This window comes from Telopea speciosissima, chromosome 1 (genome assembly GCF_018873765.1).
Source record: "Telopea speciosissima isolate NSW1024214 ecotype Mountain lineage chromosome 1, Tspe_v1, whole genome shotgun sequence".
Taxonomy (NCBI): Eukaryota; Viridiplantae; Streptophyta; class Magnoliopsida; order Proteales; family Proteaceae; genus Telopea; species Telopea speciosissima.
The window spans coordinates 755,895-778,752 of NC_057916.1; the positions used below are offsets into that span (position 1 = coordinate 755,895).

The 22,858-nt window shown below is 38.5% G+C and overlaps 1 protein-coding gene across 1 annotated transcript in view; it reads right to left on the minus strand.

The window, feature by feature from the left end:
• Positions 1-945: 945 nt before the first annotated feature.
• The window catches only part of LOC122672354 (nifU-like protein 4, mitochondrial), a 46,635-nt gene continuing 24,722 nt past the window's right edge, over positions 946-22,858 (minus strand). Inside the window, exons 3-8 of the mRNA XM_043869844.1 lie at positions 22,048-22,209; positions 19,556-19,731; positions 8,429-8,532; positions 8,209-8,320; positions 7,247-7,328; positions 946-1,233 (exon numbers count right to left, since the gene is read on the minus strand). Of these exons, the coding sequence (XP_043725779.1) occupies positions 7,260-7,328; positions 8,209-8,320; positions 8,429-8,532; positions 19,556-19,731; positions 22,048-22,209 (623 nt within the window). The 3' untranslated portion in view covers positions 946-1,233; positions 7,247-7,259. The remainder of the gene's footprint in view (positions 1,234-7,246; positions 7,329-8,208; positions 8,321-8,428; positions 8,533-19,555; positions 19,732-22,047; positions 22,210-22,858) is intronic.

Genomic DNA, 22,858 nt, shown 5'->3' on the forward strand with positions numbered 1-22,858 from the left:
CTTTATACATATATTTAATTACATCAATATATTTACTTGACACCCCTTTCTTAAAGGAATATGCCGGATTAAGTCTTTAGGAACTCTGTCATAGGCTTTTTTCAGATAAGAAACCTTTCTCAAAAATAATAACTGACTGAAAGTACAAGAGAATATGTCAATACATGATAGATATATATTTAAATGTAAGTTTGAAATTTGACATGCTAATCTAAACGACTTTCAGATATCCAAATGATTAGGTTTGCCATAATTTGTCAGGCCAAAAATGAATCCGGATCAGCTACCCACATGGGGACGAGTGGGGACAGATCTGATCCCTACATGGACATGGGTCCCACACCATATAGAGGCAGGTCCTACACCTCAATGAAGGGTTCAGATCTGTCACCACCCGTCCCCATGTGGGTAGCATACTTGAACTCACCAAAAATGGTGTGAAATTCAATCTAGAGATATCCTTAGTTGAGTTTTTCCTTTACATATAAGATAAAAAAGATTCATTAAAGAAATTTTGTAGTTGGTGTACAAAAATTAATAGGAGAATGTCGTCGTTTTACCATGTGGAAGATGATGATGTGGCAATTCTAACTATTAAATATCTAAGAGATGACAAATGATATGAGATGTCAAATTTCAGCCTCAAATAGAATCATTTATCCTCCCACTTTTGTCCATGCACCCCTCGTAGTCCCGTGCACTCTCTTGGTAGTCCTTGATTTTTCCCCAGAAACTCTTACCTGGGGATATAAGCATCACACTTGACATGTCTGAATAGCTAAGACCATCACTCAATAAAACTCCATTAGATTAAGGTAACCTTCAAAATACTTTGCAAGTTAATTATGCCAACGTCCGTACCCTAATCTTATACTGAACACCACTCACCGAAAAAGTGACTTGTTCTCTACTACAAGAAAATAGATAAAAAAGAAAACCCGTCAGTGTTAATAAAACCACCTTCTATGGACAATCAAACATACATACCATCGATGGTAAAACTGAGTCTAACATGGCAAAAATGTAAAATACAGTGCTTTTAAACACCCTGATTTCTTACTCATTCCCAATAGATAATTTATTACACTGACGACATTTGAGAAGAGAACAGACGTGGTGTGCACTGCTATACTGTGCAATAATATTCCCACACGAATCTTCTGAAAACACAAGCTGCTCCTTCCATCAGAAGCTCTAGATACAGTTGGGTTCACTGCAGGGTTTTAGTGTCAACTGTCAAGTAAACCAATAACTTTGTTAGATCTTTACTCATCGAACAAAGAGGGCAAGGCTACTAAGATCATATTTATCGGTTAAACGACGAGGAAGATTGGATTTCAGGTTTAAGTCTTCTTAAGATTTGCTGTCACTATCGAAGAAGCAACTAAACAAGGTCCCTTCCTTTGTATTAACTTTCTATTGTTCAGGACTGTAGTTCATAGAAACAGGCTGACCTGACCAATAAAACCAGTTTACATGACCTGAACAAAATGGCAGATCAACCCACCAACTAAAACACTGCATGGAGAGCCAGATCAACCTAGACAACCTAATTGGTTTTTCACATCAGACTTGAAAAGTGCTTATTCATCAGCACAATCAAATTAAAGGCCATTAGATGAAAAGCTAGACCCAGAATCTAACTGCTCCTTTAAAGTTTCAAACCCTGAACCATTTTGTTTCGTCACTAGGAAGACAGAAAAAGACGGAGAAAATGAGTGACACTGGAACAAATAACATGGTAAAGATCATATGGCACGGCTTAAGTTGCTGGTGTGGTCATGTGCACTATGGGCTTTGGCTAATCTGAACTTGACCTGACTTCACCTGCAGATGTTGCATAGCAAGAGACAACCAGGTCAGGCCAGGGAATTCAATTATAGACATTAAGAAAATTGAAGAGTAGAGACGTAAGCTAAAGATACTGAAGATATAGTGCAACAACTGAAACATGTTAATAAATGTAATCTCGTATAACTGAAACCTAAACCAAACCTCCTGCAGGGTCCATCAAATGGAAATTGAATAAGAACCAGACACTGCTTGGTCCCCACCAAACCAATCAATTAGGTGAAGAGCGGGGGGACACCAATTTATATGCCTACTTATTCAGTGACTTTTACAAGCCCAAAGACAGTAAATAGTACTGCAGACAATTATACACTTGGTGAGGATGGATAATAAAAGACTTCATGAATATTCAAGCACCATTGAAGGAATCAGCCTTGTTTGAGGTTTATAGACTCTATACATACCATGTCTATCTGAGATAGAAGCAGGAAAACATAGAAACAAAATATTAAACAAAAATCAAAGCAATGGGAACATTGGGGGGGGGGGGGATTCGTTGGGGTATTTAAAGCCAGGGAAACTGGAAAACCAGAAGAAAGATCTAGGGAAAATGTCTAGGTTTATAGACTCTAGACATACCATGTCTATCTGAGATAGAAGTAGGAAAACATAGAACAAAATATTAAACAAAACTTAAAGCATTGGGAACATGGGGGGGGGGGGGGGGAGGGATTCGTTGGGGTATCTAATGCCAGGGAAACTGGAAAACCAGAAGAAAGATCTAGGAAAAATGCTTTCCTAATCACAGCCGATGAAATTTGCAAAACCTAATTTGAAGCCTGCAAAGTACGCCACAGAGAGAAGAGAGAGCCGGGACAATAGGTTGGAAGACTACAATTTTGAATTCTCTCAATTTCAACTCAACTCAGCTTTATCCCAACTAAATAGGGTCAGCTATATGGATCCTTTTTCTCAAATCAGCTCTATTCAAAGCCATACTTGTTACTAGTCCTAAGCTATTTATGTCTTTCTTAACTTCTCCTAGAGTCATTTTTGGCCTATCCCTGGACAAGGTTACCAACTGCTATTCTGGGAGAGCTAAGAACTCATAAAATCTTATTCACTTTCTTTACAGAATCTATTTTGTAAGTGATTAAGAAAAATAACAAAGGTCTTTGAATAATATTTCTCATGCCAAAGTCAAACCAATTAATTTTTGGGACCAACCAGCCACCTCAGGTTTTCCTATAGTAAGTAAAAAAAACTGAGGCATGGTGGTTGCATTACATAAAAATGGAGTAATTAAGGATTATAATCAGTTACAAGTCTATATAAGGAAATGGAGTTGATGGTCCCCTATTATATGTAAATTTGTCAAAATATTTACTTAATGAATGTTTTAACTTAGTTTTGATACACATTAACAAAGAAAACCTTTCCTTGGTGTCACATTTGAGTTCATTCCCACAGCAATAATCTGGGGAATTGAAGGGCATTTAAGAACAGCTCTCTTGGCTCTGGTTATACTGCTTGTAAACTATAATTCTAGCGGGACTCTGGGAGTAGGATAGTGTCATCAGGATTGAAAGAAGTAATTATTGAGACATTATAGCCAATCCAACCTGTGAAAGCAACTGGATGAGCAGACACTTGACACCATTGTCAACAAAGACATCAATAAGGTCAATTAATGATCTGATTAGAAGCCATAATAATGGCAAAAACATCTAACTGCAAGTAATTAACAATTTTGCAAGCTTATGTTCCAACAATGCACTCTACAAGCATGGCATTTGCTCAGTTGACATTTTTCCACCTGTCTACTGAGTTCAAATGAGCTAAAACTGTTATCGTCAAAAAGATTGCAACTGATAATGGTAAGATGATCTGATTCGGTTTATTTTTGGCCCTAAACTCAGAAATGATTTCGCAAACTTCCACTAAGAGAAGCACAGGACCTTTTTTTTTTCGTGTGAAACAGCAAAAAACACTTTCATAAACAATGTTTATCTATGCCTTTTTTTTTTTGGGGAGAGGGGTTGTTGTGAAGACAAATAAACAAGAAAACAATTTTCTAGAAACAAGAATTTTTATAAGTTTTCACTGACATTTTATTGTCGTTGACTCCAGTCTTAGTTGTCGATAGAGGGCAACATCTTAGAAAATATTTTGGGCCTACTACTCTAAGGCCTTCCCTTATTATACTGCCCCATGTGTTTAAGTCAATATCACTAAATTTTTACCCAAGCCTGATATTGTTTGTGTTTTGTGTTGGTATACATTGTTGTTTCCCCTACTTTACAGCTAGAGATTTTAGGATAAGTAGTTGAAACATGGTATCGAGCCAGGAGATCAGGTGTCAGATCCCTGGTAAGTGCGAGGGGTTTGTGTTGTGTTGTTGTGCCCCTACGCTTTTTACCCCTTGGTGCCATGTGATGGCGCCACCACCATGGAACTAAATCTCGCAAGATCTCGGTTTTTCCCAGGCTCGAGACGAGATCCCATCAAAAACAAAAAAGTGCAATATCTCGAGCGAGATCTCGACCCAAACTCCTTTATATGAGTGCCAGATCTCGGTGGGAAATCTTGGTATATAGACACCTATCTATGCAAACCTTGGTATACAAACACTTATTTATGCCAGAAACCAGGACAAACACTTAATTTGGTGTGCGCAAATGCTGTCAAAATCACTTTGAATGAAAATATTTTTTTGGACATCAAAACAAATGAATATTTTACTGCACTTTTGGTTTTTCGAAATGTTTTACCATATTAAGATTTATGGAATTTTTAGATTTGAGAAAAACCCTAGAATTAGAAAGTTGAAATTGCATCTACCGCCGAAAATCCAGTTTTTGTTCTTGAACTGGGGGGTTGACTTTTTGTCCTTTTGGAATTTGATTTTTTAACTATTTTTATTGGATTCAAATAGGGAGGTATTTGCTTATTTATGAATAATAATATCTTAAGTAAATGAAATACAAATACAAAAACATTTACTTAAATGATATTAGGCATAAATAAGTGTTTATCCTGTGTCTGTCCCGGTTTCTGGCATAAGTGTCGGTCCTGGTTTCCCACAAAGTGAAACTCCTATTTGGACTTTGTTTTTGCAAAATCTTATAGTGCCATTGTGTTTAAATGGCCTAAAATAGGCTGAGTACCAAGTTTCAGACTCAAACTAGGTCTAAAATCCACCGAAACCAGCTTTCAAGTTGAAAAGAAAAAAAAATCACCAACTCGACCGAGATCTCGAGTCAACTCGGTTTTTTCGAAGATCGAAACCTGGTCGAGTTTCGAGTTTTAGTTCCTTGGCCACCATGTGATGGTGTTATGTGTAGAGTTGTCTGTGTGGCCTGCGCATATGCATGCGTATGTGTGGGTGTGTGGGGGGGGGGGGGTAGTGTTCTGTGTTGGTATACATTGATGCAGCCCTTAACAGCTTGAGCTTTTAGGATAAGCGATTGAAACAGCATGTTCATATTGAATTCAGATCCTAACAAGAAAAGTCCGTTTTGGATTTTTTGGTCTCAATTCTTCCTACCAGAGTCACTTGAGGGTGGTTGTTATTGCGACTACCTATATGTTGTTGGAATATGTGGCTGGCTGCTTCAACTACCTATTGGATCTACTGAGTGATTATCTTATATTTGCTGGTTCTATTGAGCTTGACTACATATATTGTTGGTTTTATTGATTGGCTTCTGTAAGCATGACTGGTTGACATGTTACTGCTGCCTTTATGTGGACTACTGCTGCCCTATTATTGAGACTGAGTATCCTACTATTGGAGATCGAATTTCTTTCATTATTGAAGACTCGAATCTACTAACCTGGAGATCAGCTTATTTGGGATTACAACAGTGTGTTCCAAGGTTATTGGTTGCAACTACGAACCTATTCAGTTATGTGAAGCTTTTCTGGTTCATATCCGGCTCACTTTGAGAGCTTGATCCTAGCATTGTTTACAAATTCAGATCTGATCCAAGTTTTTTGTTGAAGCTTCTTACATCCATTGCTGTCCAAATATCTTCGTCAGTTCTATTTAGCATGTGGGAGTTTATAGTTTGGAATTTTGCACACTAGTACTTCCTTGTGTGAAGATCGATCAAGTTTTTGCAGAATGGTACCTTCTCCGTCTACAAATTAGACCTGTTTTTTTTATAATTCAGATATGATCATTGGAGATTGGTGTTTTGGAATTAGTTTGATCGATTGAAAGAAGGTTGTAAATTACTGTGTTGCTTTGTCCATGGTTCATTATCCCACTGCTTCTTTTCACTTCACCACCTCACAAACCATACCTTTGGCATATACCCATAACCACCTTGGAAGTTTATGGTATTCTCTAAATTGCCATTTCTTCTCTTTCCATTACCCTTGGCACCTTTTGGACAATTCTGGAATATTATGTTTTTGCCCTATCACTTACATCATCTCTGTTATGTCCACGTGTACTACATGTGAGGGGGGGGATTATGTACAGTATACTGCAGCCATTGCAGGAACACTTGGTGCAAAACATAAAAGATCAGAGTTTTCACCATTGCCAATGGGTATCTACTTTGTTATTGGGTTGAGTTTGCCGTAAGGGGGAGATTGGTATTAAAGTATTGAAGATGTTTGGTTATTGCCTGCCTATATGAGGTTCTACAATTGGGTTGATTTTTTCCGCTGTTTGATTTTTTCTGCTGCTTGATTCATCTGCTCGCTACCTTAGTTACTTATCTTCAAGATTATCATTCAGAGATTCATCACTGGACAGCAATAGAAGATTGGTGAAAGCTACCTTTTTTGTAAGACATTCCAGTCCCGGTTTGCTGATCAAGTCTGCCCAAGTTTTGAAGATCTATTTTTTCAAGTTCTTGAAGGTTTATTTGGGAGCTGCATTCGTCTTGAAGCTAGATTCTGCTACAACTTATTTTTTCCCATTTTGTTCAAGTTGGGCATGAGTACCTTGTATGCACCAACTTGAGGGGGAGTGTTAGCGTTATTATGGAGTTCTTTTTTTCTTTAGTTCAAGCTGAATTTTCTTTCTTTAATTCCTTGTATAATCCAGCTTGAGGGGAGTGTTGGAATATGTACTCCAGAATACCGTGGGGGTATTCTGGTCCTTTTGGGGTAGTGTTTATGCTATTAAGTGTAAGTCGGCTATGTGGGTTTTAGTCCCACATCGTCTATTTTAGTCTCTTGTAACTTTCCCCTCTATTATAAATAGAGGGGCTTACCTATCAATTAATACACGCAATTATTTTCTCATTCTCTCTTTTCTAGCCCACGATTCTTCCAACAGTTAGGCTCAATGAAAATCATAATATTGGATTATAGCATCATTCAAACCCATACTAAACCAAAATCTTAACTCAGGGATTCAAGCTAAGATATAATTTGTAGCATAATAACCAACCTAGTGATTCGTCACTTCAAGAAATATTTTAGAACCCATACACACCATTTAATGCAAGTTAATCCATCTGGCTGGTAAGATTTACTGCTTCCTCTTCATCATCTAGTTCTTGTTCAACACCTTTAACCTGCGAACACAGTAAGCTTGTTGGGGCAAATATAAAAGAAAGGAAATTTAGAAATTAATTAATATTTTCCCATTAAAAGGATGGACGATCCACTACATAGTTGAACTCCAGATGACCAGATTGGACTCCTAAAACGATATATCTAATAAGGGTGCAATTTAATTTGAGAAAGATGCCACACAAAGCCTATTTGAGGCAACCCCACCGATGGCTCCACCGGATCAAGGTTGTTGAAACTTGATGCTCCTAATTTTACCATTTCTTTAGAATCCTGTAAAGATTGAAAATGCCTTGCATCCATATCATGCATGTTTGCCACATAATTTGGACTGCCACCTCTTCGAAGATGCAGGGTGATGTAGGATAGATCATAACACTCAATATTGGTTGGGATCGGTCAGTATCGGTCAAGATAATATAATAAATAAATAAAAACTTAAAAACTTTGAAAAAATAAAAAAAATTCAGTCGGTTCGATCAAGGATCGGATCGGATCTCCCGATCCAAAGAACGATCCAGTCAAACCTTGTTGTATCGGTCTAATCTCGGGATTGGCCTCGACTGATACCAATCCGATTAGGCCGATATCGGCCAATCCAATCCGATATTCAGAACCATGCACCAAACACTCAACTGTTTACAATATTGTTCTCAAATGCTCCAAACAATAGAGTGCATCAAATAATTTCAACTATTCAATCAGATATATTTTGAGGAAGGGAATGTTTGCTGGGTCCACAACACCTGTATCACAATGTTTAACAGTACATCCATAGAGGTCTACCTGACAAGTATCTTAGGATTTTTTTTTAACGAAGATGATCCACATTAAAAATGAAAACAGTGCGAATGAAAAGCAGCTGAATGGTTTGCTATTTACCTCTTGTACATAATGCATTAGCATGTTTTCAATGCCTGATTTCAGGGTCACAGATGAACTAGGACAGCCACTGCAGGCACCTTGCATCCTTAGCTTGACCACTCCAGTTTCTCTGAGAAAGTAAATACATAATGGGTTAAACTAAGTTTTAAACACCCATTATTCAAGTAACAACTTTGGCATCGACATTCAACAAATATATTTTGGGGGAGAACCACACGGGTCAAATCCTCGATACTCAATGTCCCCTCCATCATCTTGAACTGCTGGTCGGATACGAGTCTCAAGTAGTTCTTTGATCATAGCAACAGTTTCTGAATCATCCTGAAGAAACAAAATTAGCTAAAGATCACATCTGCATAAAGTAGAAAGTATGAAGAAAACCAAAAGGGATCAATAAAATTAGGAATTAAAGACTTCTAGTAGTGGCTATTTAAACATAGGCAAATATTTCCTACAACAGCGGCAAACATAAACTGAGGGTTCAACTAAAGGTTCTTCTCTCTGGAGTCTGGATATATGTTGTCTATTTATGTTATCCCTAGTAAGAAGCTCTATAAGAATATGGGTATGGAAATTGATAGGGGAATGGGGATGTGGTTACATATTTCCCAAATCCTAGACACAAATATGGATCAATTCCTCAATCAGCAAGTCAATAATTTCCAGAGTTGTAATGCAAAGCATAAATTCTAGTCACTATATCATGCTATATTTAATCAAATATCAGTGAAATTTTATGGTAAGATCCCCCATGATATGTTATTTATATGGAAAGTGATGATAAAACAAACGAAGACAGTTTCCCCCACCCCTACTTGGTAAGACATTTTTGTCAGAAATTAACAAATTAATTGGTAGAATAGAGAATGAGAAAACTGTGATGTAGGAATTAAGATAAATTCATTCAAGATCCAATCATTGCACTGCATGAGGTTTTGGATATATGTCACTTAGACTCAGTTTTCAGTGTAGGTTGCAGAATCTTCCATCCATCTTGGCATTTCGTTTTGGCCAAATCAATCTGTTTGGGAACCAGCAGTGGACCGTATGGAGAAGAAGCTAGCAGCATGGAAGGGGAACTATTTTTCCAAGAGGAAAAAATTGCTTTATTGAAGGCAGCAATAGAAAAATCAAGCATCCCCATTTATTGTCTCCTATCTTACCATTCCAGTTCGGGTGGTGGAGATCTCTTTTCTTTCTCTATTTTTTTTTTTTTGTTTTGGGGTTGGGGGGGGGGGGGAGGGGAGGAGAGATCAACACAAATGCCATTTAATAGAGGATTGAAGTTTGCACCTCAAAGGGGAATGAAGGTTTGGCTGTTTGAAAGGTCACAATTTCAAACAAGGCCTATTTATCCAAATGGCGTTGGAGAAACCAATCATGTATCATGGCACCAACCTATAACACATTATCGACACTAATGATGTCTTCAAACAAAACATGTTGTCATCCAAATAGGAACAGCTCTATGACAAAACCTCTCTTTTGGAAATATCCATGACGCTTAGACAAACCCTTATGTCAAACATTTCCACTCTTCTAGAACATGACTGTCAACAAGAAGAAAGAGTAGTAGGTTATATGCAAAAAAAGTGGACGAAACAGTGCCTGGTCCTTTCCTATTTCACAATTTGAATGATTGGGAGCTTCATCAGCTTTTGGAGAACCAACACCTATTGGAAGGGAACAATGGTACCTTTACTGTTTTAAGTCATGCTTTGCATTTCCAGAAGGCAGTGAAGAGCCCTCTTTTATAGTGTATACGGTGTGGGTTATAGGAGTTCCTACAAAAATTCAGTCTCATGTGGAGACCATGGAAAAATCTTACTGTATGTAAAAAAAAATATAATATTGAGAGGCTTTTACCTGCCAATGTATGCATTAGTTGTCTAAGGGCTGCTGAAAAAGTTCCCCATCTCTAAATAGATTTTTCATATTTGAGGTGTAGCCTGAAAACAAGGACATTTCCAGTCTACTTTGGAGTTGGAAAGGGCAAGCTCCTTATAGAATAAATAAAAATTATGGAAGCTATCTCAATCGTGATTGCTTGGAGCATTTGACGGGCTGAGAGAGATTTGCTTGGAGCCATAGTTCAAGGTTTCGCCGAACTTTCGTGAAATTTCACAAAATATTTCTGGTGCAATCCGGGGTTTGAAAACCCGGTTCGGATAGCTTATGGCCCCACGCGAAGTAATAACAACTCAAACAAGCAAGTTAGTGGCAAAACTGTAATTTTTGTAACAATCCAGCACTTAATAGAGGTACGTAACAAATAATGGCACTACTGTAATTTATTGGAGCTTCAAGACACAAGCAAAGGGAATGAAATGTATTAATGGGAAGGGTAAACTTGGAACTGAAAACAAAATAAGGGCAAGACATAATAAGGGAGAGAGGGAAGGGTAATATGGAAAGTGATGGATAAATAAAGAAATAAAGGGAAATCGTGGGGTAGGTTTGTCGTCTTCAACCTTTGAACAACAACAGAAACCAGAGGTGGAAAGATTGTAATCAAAGAAGAGGGGCTTCCTCTCTAAGGCTCCCGCTGGTCTGAGGATTTAGGAAGTGGTTCGCAAGTAGGAGACCTATCAGATTCAACTCACATAAGCCCCAAATCTTTGTTAAAGAAGATTACTCAATCGCGATACAGAACCTGGCGGGAAAACCAAGTTCCTCCAGGTTAGTTAAATTCCTTCCCTTTTGCTAGTGCTGTGATACCTCACTTCCAAGCTACTGGACCCAGTCGAACAGCACTCAAGTAAACAACTCAAATAAGATTTGAACTACTGGACCCGATAATGGCGGTAAGAACAGGTTCTAGGTGATGCCAGAGTTGGTTACTGTAAGTGGAGGAGCTTCGCTGGGTAAGGGCTGGGGTCAGAGTCGCCTAGGGTTGGTTAGTTCATGCCCACAACCTCAGAATGAACAGGTTTATATCGATGAATTTAGTTTATTCTTTCCAGGACAGAACGCAACCGACAGGTTTGAAAGAAACAGAATATAAAAGATAAAGAAGATTGAGGGAGGAAAGAGAGAATAATGAGAATGAAAGAGAAGGGAAGAAGGAGAGATGAGGAAGAGGGACGGCTGTATGCCAACAGCAAGCTCACATGATACAGCAACTCTGCTAGTCTCTAACTCATTCAATTTTATTCATTCAAATCTGTAAATCTCTATCGTAGTACATGAATATAAATAAAACTCCCCAAACACATTAATAGAAACCCAACTAAAAATGGAAACTAAATAATCTAGGCATCATCTCAAATATAGAAACTACCAAAACAATCCCTACATAACCTATCCAACAACAACAACAACAACAACTCAGCCTTACCAAACTAAATGGGGTCCATTTTATAGATCCCAGTGGAAACAAAAAATGAGTAATAAGAAGTAGAAGAAGGAGATCACAGCAAAGACAAACTCTAGGGCATTGACCCAACTTAGCTACGAACCCTATCATGGCTGCTCAACCTTCCGCTCTTGTCCTCAAGAGAGGTGTGTAATACAATAGCGTCCCAACAACAAAGAACAACTAAAAGGGGTTGGCCACGTGGATCTTCGCTCCAATCAGCTCTGTTTGAAGTCATAGAGGGAGCGAGACCTAAGCTAAGCATGTCATACTTCACCACTTTTCCTATAGTTATCTTAGGCCTGCCTCTAGCTCTTTTGGCTCCCAATCTGAATCAGGTCGCTCCTTCGGACTGGGGCATCCGAAGGCCTCCGGTGAACATGGCCATGCCACCTCAAGTGACTCTTTCTAAGTTTATCATTGATTGGAGCTACTCTTAGCCCAGCTCTAATATGTTCATTCCTTACTTTATCCTTCCTAGTTTTCCCACACATCCATCTCAACATCCTCATCTCTGCAACGCCAAGTTTATTTATATGACACTTCTTCACAGTCCAGCACCCAACACCGTACATCATAGTTACTCTGATGACAGTCCTATAAAATTTTCCTTTTAAGTTTTAAAAGAATACGCTAATCACACAAAACTCCGGAGGACGCACTTCTCCATATCATCCACCCTACTTTAATCCTCTGGGCGACATCGTCTTCTATGTCACCCTCCTTATTTACGACTGATCCCAGGTATCTAAAGTAGTCACTTTGCGGGATCTCCCTCTCACCAATAAAAACAGTCTCATTATCTGGCCCAGATTTGCTAAAGTTACACACCATATATTCGGTCTTAGTTCTACTTAGCTTCAGACCTTTTGATTCCAAGGTAGTGCTCCACAGTTCCACTTTGGCGCTAATCCTTGCTTGTGTCTCATCCACCAAAATAATATCATCTACGAAGATCATACACCAAGGGACCTGATGCAGAATGATCACCAAATAGGGCTTATTTCTTTAGAAATAGGCCTAGGGTTGGGTTATATCCATGTTGGGCCTTTGTTCCCAAGGGTTTTTTGTGTAATAGGCCACTTTAATGAGCCTAAACTAGGAGTATTTAGGTTGCATACGGGATTAGCCCAATACTTAGTTATTTTTATGTTTTTAGATTGAACAGGTTTAGATTTGGTTGCATCCAATTGGTTCAATGGGTCTAATTTAAGTGAAATGTTCCTATTGGCTAATAAGTTCTTATATCCTATTGGCTAGTATGGAATCTTCACTTAAGTTAATTGTTCTAAGTTAGATTCTTTTATTTTTAAGTTAGTAGGGGTAGTTAAATCATTACACTGTTTTAAGTAATTAATTAGACTTAAACCTCTCCCTTCCACGTTTCTGTGAAGGAGAGGTATTTAATTTGTAGTAGGAATTGGCCTATGGCCTTATTATAAATATAAGAGATCGTGGGAGGCTCCCCCACAATTGAAATTTGAATTAAAAGACTGTTTTCTGCTGCTACTGCTGCTCCTTGCTCTTCAAGAGTGTTTGCATCCTTGTGGGTACATCAAGGTGGAAGGGTGGGTGGAATCCTGCGACTCCTTACGCCGTGACGGCTGGGAGGGTCTCTCTTCGAAGGTGATTTCATCCTTCATCCCTTAACTTGCTGCCGGTGGAATCCTATAGTAAGTTGAGATTTAAATTTCTGTTTTTAGTTTCCTTCCCTCCCCCATTCGATCCCTCTTGTTTTTCTATTTGAATTTCCAAAACCCTAGATCATCTAGGCATCATCCAGCCATCATCCTACCTCTGTTTTACACCAAAATCAGAGCACAGCCTTCCCATACCATCTCCCCCACTCGACCAGACTTGCTGCCCATTCTGTCCAGCCAAACCCTAAAATCCCTCTTATCCTTTAAACCTTAAAAAACCCTAATTTTCTGCTGGGACATATTCAGCCATCAGAAAACTTCCCTGCTGCAGCCGAACCTTCCCCCTAGTCCCTCTAACACTTGACCTTAAGCCCTGCCCCTGAATCCTACTGTAAACCCTAGTTTTGGCTATTTTCTTAATTTAAAAAACCCGAAACCCTAACCCTAAATCTGCAGAATTTTGAAACCTAACCAAATCCAGATATTTTTAAATCATAATGACCCTCTAAACCTGCAGATTAAAACCCTATAAACCCCATTCCCAAATTCCCATCCTAAACCCTAATTTTGCCCAAAAACAGCCCCTAATCAGCCCTAAACAGCAGGCTTACCCTAAGCTTGGTTCTACTTGGTTCCTAGTGGGATTAATTCCTATTCTAGGACTACATTAGAACCTCATCTTGTATGTCTCTAAGTCGTCCATGATAAGCGCAAACAAATAAGGGCTTAAGGCTGATCGTTGGTGTAACCCAATTGACATGGGGAATTCACTGCTTTGGCCCCCTGCCGTTCTAACACTAGTCACCACAACAGCATAAATGTCTTTAATTATGTCTAAATATTTACATGACATGATGACAACCCTCTCTTCTCAAGAATATTCCAAATTAACTCTCTAGGGACTTTGTCATAGGCTTTTTCTAGGTCTATGAAGACCATATGGAGATCCTTCTTGCCCTCTCTATATCTTTCCATGAGTCTCCTGGGTAAGAAAATTGCCTCCATCGAGGATCTTCCAAGCATAAAACCGAATTGATTTTTTGAAATAGTAGTCTCCTTTCTCAGATGGGTTTCAAATCTCAATAACCCTCTCCCATAATTTCATTGTACGACTCATCAACTTTATGCCTCTATATTCTATAGTTATTACAATTCTGAATATCTCCTTTGTTTTTTACAAATAGGGACCACAATGCTTCTCCTCCATTTTTCTAGCATTTTCCTGCGGGTCAAAATCTTGTTAAACAACTTGGTTAGCCAAGATAGACCACAAAAGCCTACGTTCTTCCACATCTCAATCAGAATCTCGTCAGGGCCTGGAGCCTTGCCTACTTTCATCTAGGGGTGTCAATAAAGCCCGGCTGGCCCGAACCCGCCCAAAGCCCGACCCGGACCCGACCCTGATTTTTCAACCCTAAGGGCGAGTTTGGGTTTAGTTATAGTCTGGCCCTGGCATGGTCGGGTCGGGTCGGGTCAGGGTTTAGATTCCGGGCTTAGCCCGGCCCTGCCCGGACCAACCCGACCCTGTATTAATTATAAGTATATAATATTACATATATATATATATATATATATATATATGGTCTAATATTTATTTATATATATAGCCTGATAAAAAAATTAAAAAGCAAAAGACAAAAAAAGCCCTAAAGGCACATGGGATTACAGACAAAATCAGGGTCAGGGTCAGGGTCAGGGTCAGGGTCAAGACAGGGTCAATCAGGGCCAACCCGACCCTGCCCGACCCTATCAGGGTCAATCAGGGCCGGGTCGGGTCAAGAAAAACCCTGGCAGGGTTGGGACTGGGTTGAGGGTTTCTTGGCCCTGGCAGAGTCGGGTCGGGTCGGGTCAGGGTTTAGGTTAAGGCCTCTAGGGTTGGGTTAGGGTTTAGGGCAGGCCCGGCCCAACCCGACCCATTGACACCCCTACTTTCATCTTTCTTATAACTTCTTTTACTTCAGACATCCTAATTTTGCGTATATATCTACGCGTTGAGGTGTCCTGATGAATAATATCGCTTTCCGCCGCCGTATCACTCGAGGAGACTTCATTAAGAAGGCTGAAGAAGTACTCTTTCCACCTCTCTTCAATGTCCTTATCCTTTATTAGTACTCGACCATCCTCACTTTTAATACATCTAACATGGTCTAAGTCTTTGGTCAACCTTTCTCTCACTTTAGAGATCGTCATATTTCTTAGCCCTTGTCTTCCCCACAATCCTTTTAGCTTCGTTCCTGACAAGCTTGTATCTTGTTAGATCCTCTAACACTTTAGACCTTTGTCAATATTCAAAACAAGCTTTCTTGGTCTTAATGGCCTCTTGGACCTCATCATCCCACCATCAGGTCTCCCTAGGAGCATGCTATATAACTTTCGTTTCCCCTAGGACCTCTTTAGCAACCTTCTTTATACAGGCTGACATCTGGTCCCAGATCGAATTGGGATCTCCCTCAAGGTCCCACTTTCCTAGTTTGACTACTTTATCTGTAAAAGGGATCAAAGACTCTCCTTTTAATCTCCACCACTTTATCTTAGGGCAAATAGGCTCACATCTCCTACGCTTCTAAGTGGTAAGGACATGTCTAGGACCACCATTCTATGTTGAGTGGTTAGGCTCTCCCTAGGAATCACCTTGCAGTCGTTAGTTATTTACAGAACCATCTGTCAGATGATGAGTCCATATGCACAACAAGAACAAGCCCCAAAACCAGCCCAGCAAGGTTGTGGATTCGACGGCTGTGAGAAGCAGCCTGGTCTGATGATGTGGCAAGTATTTGCTGGTTCGATGGAGCATCACCTAATGCAGCCTCAGCCCAAGCCCAAAGTGAAGCATGAAGAAGTTAAAAGACCAAAACACTGTTCATGTGAACAGTGTCACAGCCCATATTTTCCTTGTGTGGAGATATTTCTTTGAAGATTTTGTGGACCCATCAAGTGGAGAAATATTCTATCCTAATCCTGCCATAGTTTAGTTTCTATTTTCACTTTTAGAAAGTATATTAGATAGCTTCTAATTTCAATTTGTTTCAATTTTTGTTTCCTTGCTTGTTTAGAAGACTGGATCTATAAAGCCTTAGTAGTTTCTATTTTCCATTAGTTTCTATTTTCCTACCTTCTATTTTGGTTTTAGGAAGTTTCTATTTTCTACCTTCTTTTTTGTAAGCTTGCCTAAGCTATTAATAGGCCCCCTATTGTGAGGAATGATAAGATTTTGGAGAAAAGAATTTTCAGGCTTTGTTGCCATCGGTTATGGGAGAAATTCCATGTTTCAACAGCTGGGATAGCTGTGGGTGAGAGAGCCAGGGTGAGAAGCCCATTCCCCTACCCCCTTTCTTCCATCTTCTTTATATCCTCTTCTTATTCTTCTTATCTTTTTTATGTTCTTCATATGTAACAGAAAGGTAGCAATAAAAAAAAAAGGAGTTGCAATCTTAATTTGTTCTTTTTATTGTATCGATCCTGCTGCAATCGATCTCCTGCTGGTTTCCCTGGTTCGAGGTCGACTCTTGCATTATCAGACCTTCTTGTTAGGAAGAAATCTTTTCGTCTGGTATGATGCCCACTTCTATAGGTGACTAGGTGTTCCTCTCTCTTTTTGAAGAAGGTGTTCACAAGTCACAACAGAAAGATCATAGGCTACCGCAAAGTCTAAAATTGAAACTCCCTCTTCGTTCCTTTCTCAAAACTCATAGCCTTCATGCACACCTTCGTATCCTCTACGATATCTCCCAACATATCCATTTAGATCACCCCTCATTAAAATCTCTTCTCCCTGGACAAAGCTTTGTACCAGTCCATCCGTGTGGTCCCAAAATTGTAACTTACTACTTTCATCCAATCCTACTTGGGGTGCGTAGGCGCTAATTATATTGATAACCTCTTTCTCCAACACCAGTTTGATGGATATAATCCTATCTCCAAATCTTTTAATCGACCACGTTATTCTTCAAGTCTTTGTATATCACTATACCCACCCCACCTCTATTACTTTGGTCTCCCGAATATCATAGTTTAAAGTCATTCAAAATCTTGGCTTTTTTACCTCTCCATCTTGTCTCTTGGATACAGGTAATGTTAATCCTTCTTCTCCTCATAACATCTATCAACTCCATACTCTTACTCAACTCCATACTCTTACCCATTAGAGATCCAATATTCTAAGAAGCAAGTCTAATCCTGCGGTTTTGGTCTAGGCTCTTATTGCGCACATGGCCAAAGGGTGGGAGCCCTTGTCTACAAAGACACCGAAATTAGGCGACAATGCAGCATGCCGCAAACAGGGTAAGCCATGAAACAAAGTACAAAGAAGTCAAGAAAAAGGATCCATGCAAAAGGTGATTGGCTGAAAAATAATAATATTATGGTGTCGGCGGCCAACTTGACGCACCAGGAAAACAGAAAAAAAATAAGGGTAGTAAAGAAAGAGGAAAAGTTCACTTAAAACATTAAAATGATAAACTCAAAATTTAGACGGGCATACAACCAGGTGCAGAGTCGACAAAAACTCAGAACAAGGTACAAAATAACTCATGCTAACATGTAAAGACAATTACAACACAAGAAGTAGGAATAACGCACTAACAAAGACTTACCTAATCTACCCATCCATATAAAATAAAATGAACTAAAAGATTACATCCTATGTAGACTACCAGCTCCCTTTAGACTAGAAAACCGGGTTGGGCTGGTTCTGTCACGGCTTAGGTCTCCGAAGAGGATTGTTCCGGTTCAGCCAGGCTAATGCAACTACATCAATTTCGGTTTCGATGGGTTGAAACGGAAGTACAAAACCTTGATCGATATGGAAAGATAGCATAGTTTCAGTTGAAATTTCGCTGTTTCGGCGAAATTTCGACGAAATGTATCGTTTCGACCAAAAAACGATACATTCCTTTGATATAAAATGTTAGATTTCAAATGGAATGAGTCGAAAATTTGACACATATCGTTCACTTTGCTGGTTTCGACACAAAGGGTTGAGCAAACCTGATTTTTGGCCAAATCATTCCAATAAAAGCGTGGAACAAGTTGTTGGGCAGCGGAGGAATGCATAAGAAGTGAAGATTTGTACAAGATTCAAAGTTCAAGGTACATCACTTTTCCCCAAAACGGTTATTTTTGCAAAAAATAAGGTAAATAATTGGTGGTTGACACCTTCAATTTTTTTTATCTCACACATCGTAGTCCGATCTATGATGTGATAGTGTCAGATTTAAGCTTCTGTTTTTTAAATATTTTTTAAATTTTGTGTGGAATAGGCCATATTAGAGAATGTATAAAGCAACGGACACCATATATGATCAACCTAGGGTAGTATAGTCATACTAACATTTTGGGCGTGTGTGTGTTTTCTAATCTAAGGGTTCCACTATGTTTAGAGGGCTTAAAATAGGGTTACCTATAAGCTTCATGACCTAATTTGGTCCTTTGGGCCTCGAAACCAACCATCAAACCCTTCTAAGTTTCGACCAAAATTTCATGGTTTTGAGCCTGGTTGCCAAAACCTGGAACTATGCTTGGAGCATTTGGTGTAAAAGAACAATGACCCTTATGGAGACAGGGCTGAACCAGCTTATATGGTTATTGGAAAGCTATTAAACAAGCTAGTGCCTTTTTACCTTGTTGACTCCATGTGATTGAATAAGCCATAAATTGAGATTTGGGTTAATGTAAAAAGGTCGAAATCCTTGGCAAGGAGTGTTTTTGTGCTGTATTCACTGTGGTATTCCTTTGTCATGTTTATCTGAATTTTTGGTTTTCAATTCATATGCTTGATAGGAACTCATCTCATAGAAGGATTTCACGTGATAAGATAAAAGAGATTGATGATGCCTGAGTAAAAGGAAAATTATGAGTATCTTCACCCCCAACCACCACCCCCCCCCCCCCAAAAAAAAAAGAAGGAAAATCAAGGAGAGAAATTGTTGTAATTATAAGCTGTCTAATTCAAAAGAATCTCAAGATTGCACACAAAGAAACAAAAATTAAAGAGATGAGATGTGATGAGATGTTTAAGTGTATAAAGAAAGAAAGAGAAAGCAACTATCTATATAACAGACAGTAATTACTGAAAACTCTTCACCAGGATTCTATGTTTACTTTCATCTTATTTGTTACTTTGGGAGCACATTTGAATCTTGCTAATGCTTGTGCTTATCAATAAATAAAATGTTTTTTAGTAAGCATATATCCATCCTGTAGGGTGTTTGTGTTAGCCTATTCGATCCTTAAGGTAAATACTAACCCACCTTAAGTATAGTACCATAGCAAGGGAAGAAGGTAATTTACCTACCAAAAGGTGGGGCAAGCAGAAGGCAATTTTAAAAGAAAATAGAGATGGCGGGGATACCTCATGAATAGCAGTGTCCATGGAAGCTGCGACATTGGAATCTAGAAACAGTGGCTGTCCAGAAGTATAGAAGTCCATTATTGCTGCAAAAATTTCAGGTTTTAAGAGATCCCAATATACATCATCAGACTTTGTCACAGTTATAAAATCCGATCCAAAGAAAACTCGAGTAATTCCTGAAACAGAAAGAAATGGGATTAATATAATTTCATCCATTGGTTGTTTTGACGTATACAATAAAAGGAAGAGTAAAAGAAAATAAATTGCATAGATTCCAAACCCCTTTTAAGTGTAGCAGGATACATGGGACATCCTAATTCTATATTGAGATAAAAGAATTACGAGTGCTAGTTTATCACCACTCCAACATCATTTTGGCTCCTCATGGAATTTCTTAAAGGATTACAAATTTCTTTCTTGAGAATTCCTTGCAACAAATGCAGGAATTTTAGGCTACAAAGCGAATTTTATGTTTTGACCAATTGGTACCAAAAGACCAGAATCTTTAATCAAAGAATAAGTTCAAATATGGGGGATTTTATATAACAGCAAATCAGATTATTAGAATAGACTGATATTCAAATCGAGTTCAATAAATAAGGGACAGATTGTTTGCTGAGAATCTGAGAATGATCCAAAGGTTAGATCGGCAAATATGGACTAATCCTAGTCATACTATGATAAGCGTGAAACAGTAATTTGGCTTGTCAAAAAGATCTAAGAAACAAGGATTTAAGTATCAGAGCGTATCGTATCGTCTCGGCCGATACGTCTCCGTATCGGTCGTGGCCGAGACGAGACAGGTCGAGACGTATCTTTTTTTTTTTTTAAATGTAAATGTCTCGAATGTATCGGTATGTATCGACCGATACATATCGATACGATACGGTCGATACGTATCGATACAGACGAGACATGATTTAAACCATTATTTTATTATTTTTGAAATAACGATACGTATCGAGACGTCTCGATACGTATCGGCAACTTAAAAACCACATGGGCCCAAGTCTTCTCAGAACAGAAAACTCGAGCAGGAGCAGGCTGGTGGAAAAAAAACAGTTCCAGCTTTGAGAAACCCATCAAAAAACATCTTTAAACTTGGTTTTTGCCAAAGATTTGTTGAGGGCTTTGATTTCTTTGCCAAAAACGATCCTAAAGGAGGTGAAATCTCATCATTTTCTGCATCTAACAGCCCACATTCGAAATCAAAAGGTGTTCTTGAAGAGAAAGGTAGGTTTTTTGAAAAAAACTTGATTCTTTTGTTTAAATCTTTGATTTTGGTATTTTTTTTGCTATGATTCAAAGGGAATATGTTAGACTAACTTAGTATTGCATTCTTTGTATACATTTACAAAGATTTGAGTTCAAAATCCATGTTTCTTTGCATTTTTTACCCAAAACCGAAAATTGCTCTTTAAAAAGATTTTTTTTTTATTTTCTTCTAAAATTTAAAACAAATGCTAATGTATATGTTCGGTCAGTACACAACATCATCCTAGTCGCTCCTATTGTTGAAGACCCTTACAAACATGACTTTGATCCACCCCGACATTCTTCATGGCAATAGAGTGACTCTACATGTAAGAAATTTCATCTTTTAATCTTTTATAACAATTTCAATGTGCCGCACTTGTCTAGTTATGGATTATTCACAATTCTTACTATATATGCATGATATATGACACAAATTGCTTGTTTATATTGTTTTTACAGAAGTAGTAAAAGATGAATTGCAGAAAATAACTAGAACTTGAACTTACTAGTTAATGGAGGGGAAGAGGGATGGAAGAATAGTATAGAGATAGAAAAACACCCGGCTTCATACCGCAAGGTGGTTTGGTTTGATCAAACACCAACCAGCTTTGATCTAACACAGGGGATTCTTCACCAATGGAGAAGGAGAGCAGCAATAGCCTTTTCATTAATCAAAATTTGTGTACAATGCCAACCTCCCTAACAAACTTATATAGAAGACTCAGAAAATAGACTCCTACAGTGAAAAAGAAAGGCCTAACCCAATCCTTAACTAATAAGGTAACCTAAACTGGCTAGGAAACTGAAATAACAAAGAAATAAAGATACTAACTTAACAAATCCTGTATGCTTAGCTTATACCCATATCATAGGCCCATTAAAGTGGCCCATTATATATCTGCATCAACCTCATTCTGAGTGATTACCTGAACTTTAGTGGATTCTGTCATTATGTTAGTACTTCATTTAATTAAGGATCTTCAGGTTCACAAAAATAATACTCATGACACCTAGAGTTCATACATGATATAACCAAATTTATCGTCATCACAACAAGAAGCCAGGCCTGTTGCTATATATAAAAAAAAAGTAACATGAAAAAGTGAAATATAAAAATATGAAGATATAGAAAGAAATACCTAACAAGAAAATTAAGAGAACAGATTATGAAGATAAAGCTGCTAATTGAAGGGGGGGAAAAAACCCAAGTTAGAGAGGGAGAGAGACAAACATACCATCAATGCCATAGAGAGCTTTTGCCAGAGGAGAATTCATGGCTGAACGAGCATTTGGAAAGTCTGCACTTCCAACTTCCATAACTGGCTTCCCAGGGTAGAACATAAGAGATGAAGGGTTGGGTGTTGACTGGGTCTGAATAAACATGCTCCTTTTCTGTTCTGTACGAATCAGGATCCAAAAAATAATATGTTATTTTGATCTCCATTCTATAGGAAAACCAAAAGGGACTTTTGACAGGTATCTAATTTTACAAGACCAAATTCTCTAACAAATGGTTACATTCTGTGCTTTTTCTTTTCACCACTGAAGAGACCTATGTGTAACTTCTAACCGCATCTGGATTTGGGAGTGCTATTTCCGTTGGTTACATCTCTGAATGTTTTTTATGCCGGGAGGCATTCAAATCTATTAATTTAGCTATATGACCAGAAAATATTTCTAATAAGGTTTCAATTTCTCCCACTATTAAATGCAAAAGACTATGCAAAATATACAAGGATGACATTTTTTTGTTGCCCCATTTTACGATCTCAGGACACAGAGTGAAGCACAATATTCAAGCCAGTTGTATCTTCAACCTACAAGTGACCATAATTTTCAGAATGTTTTGCCATGCCACAACTTTAACATATTCCTGATGGCGAGTAAAACACTCATGTAGATGCTCAATTTATTGAATATGTAATATTTCCTTCCGCCTTGGAATGGCCCAAGTAGGAGCTCAAATTCTATACTTAATTGCTTATTCTTCTTATTCCGCCCACCCTCTCCCCTACCAAGAACATAAGAGCGTCCATTTACCTTAGG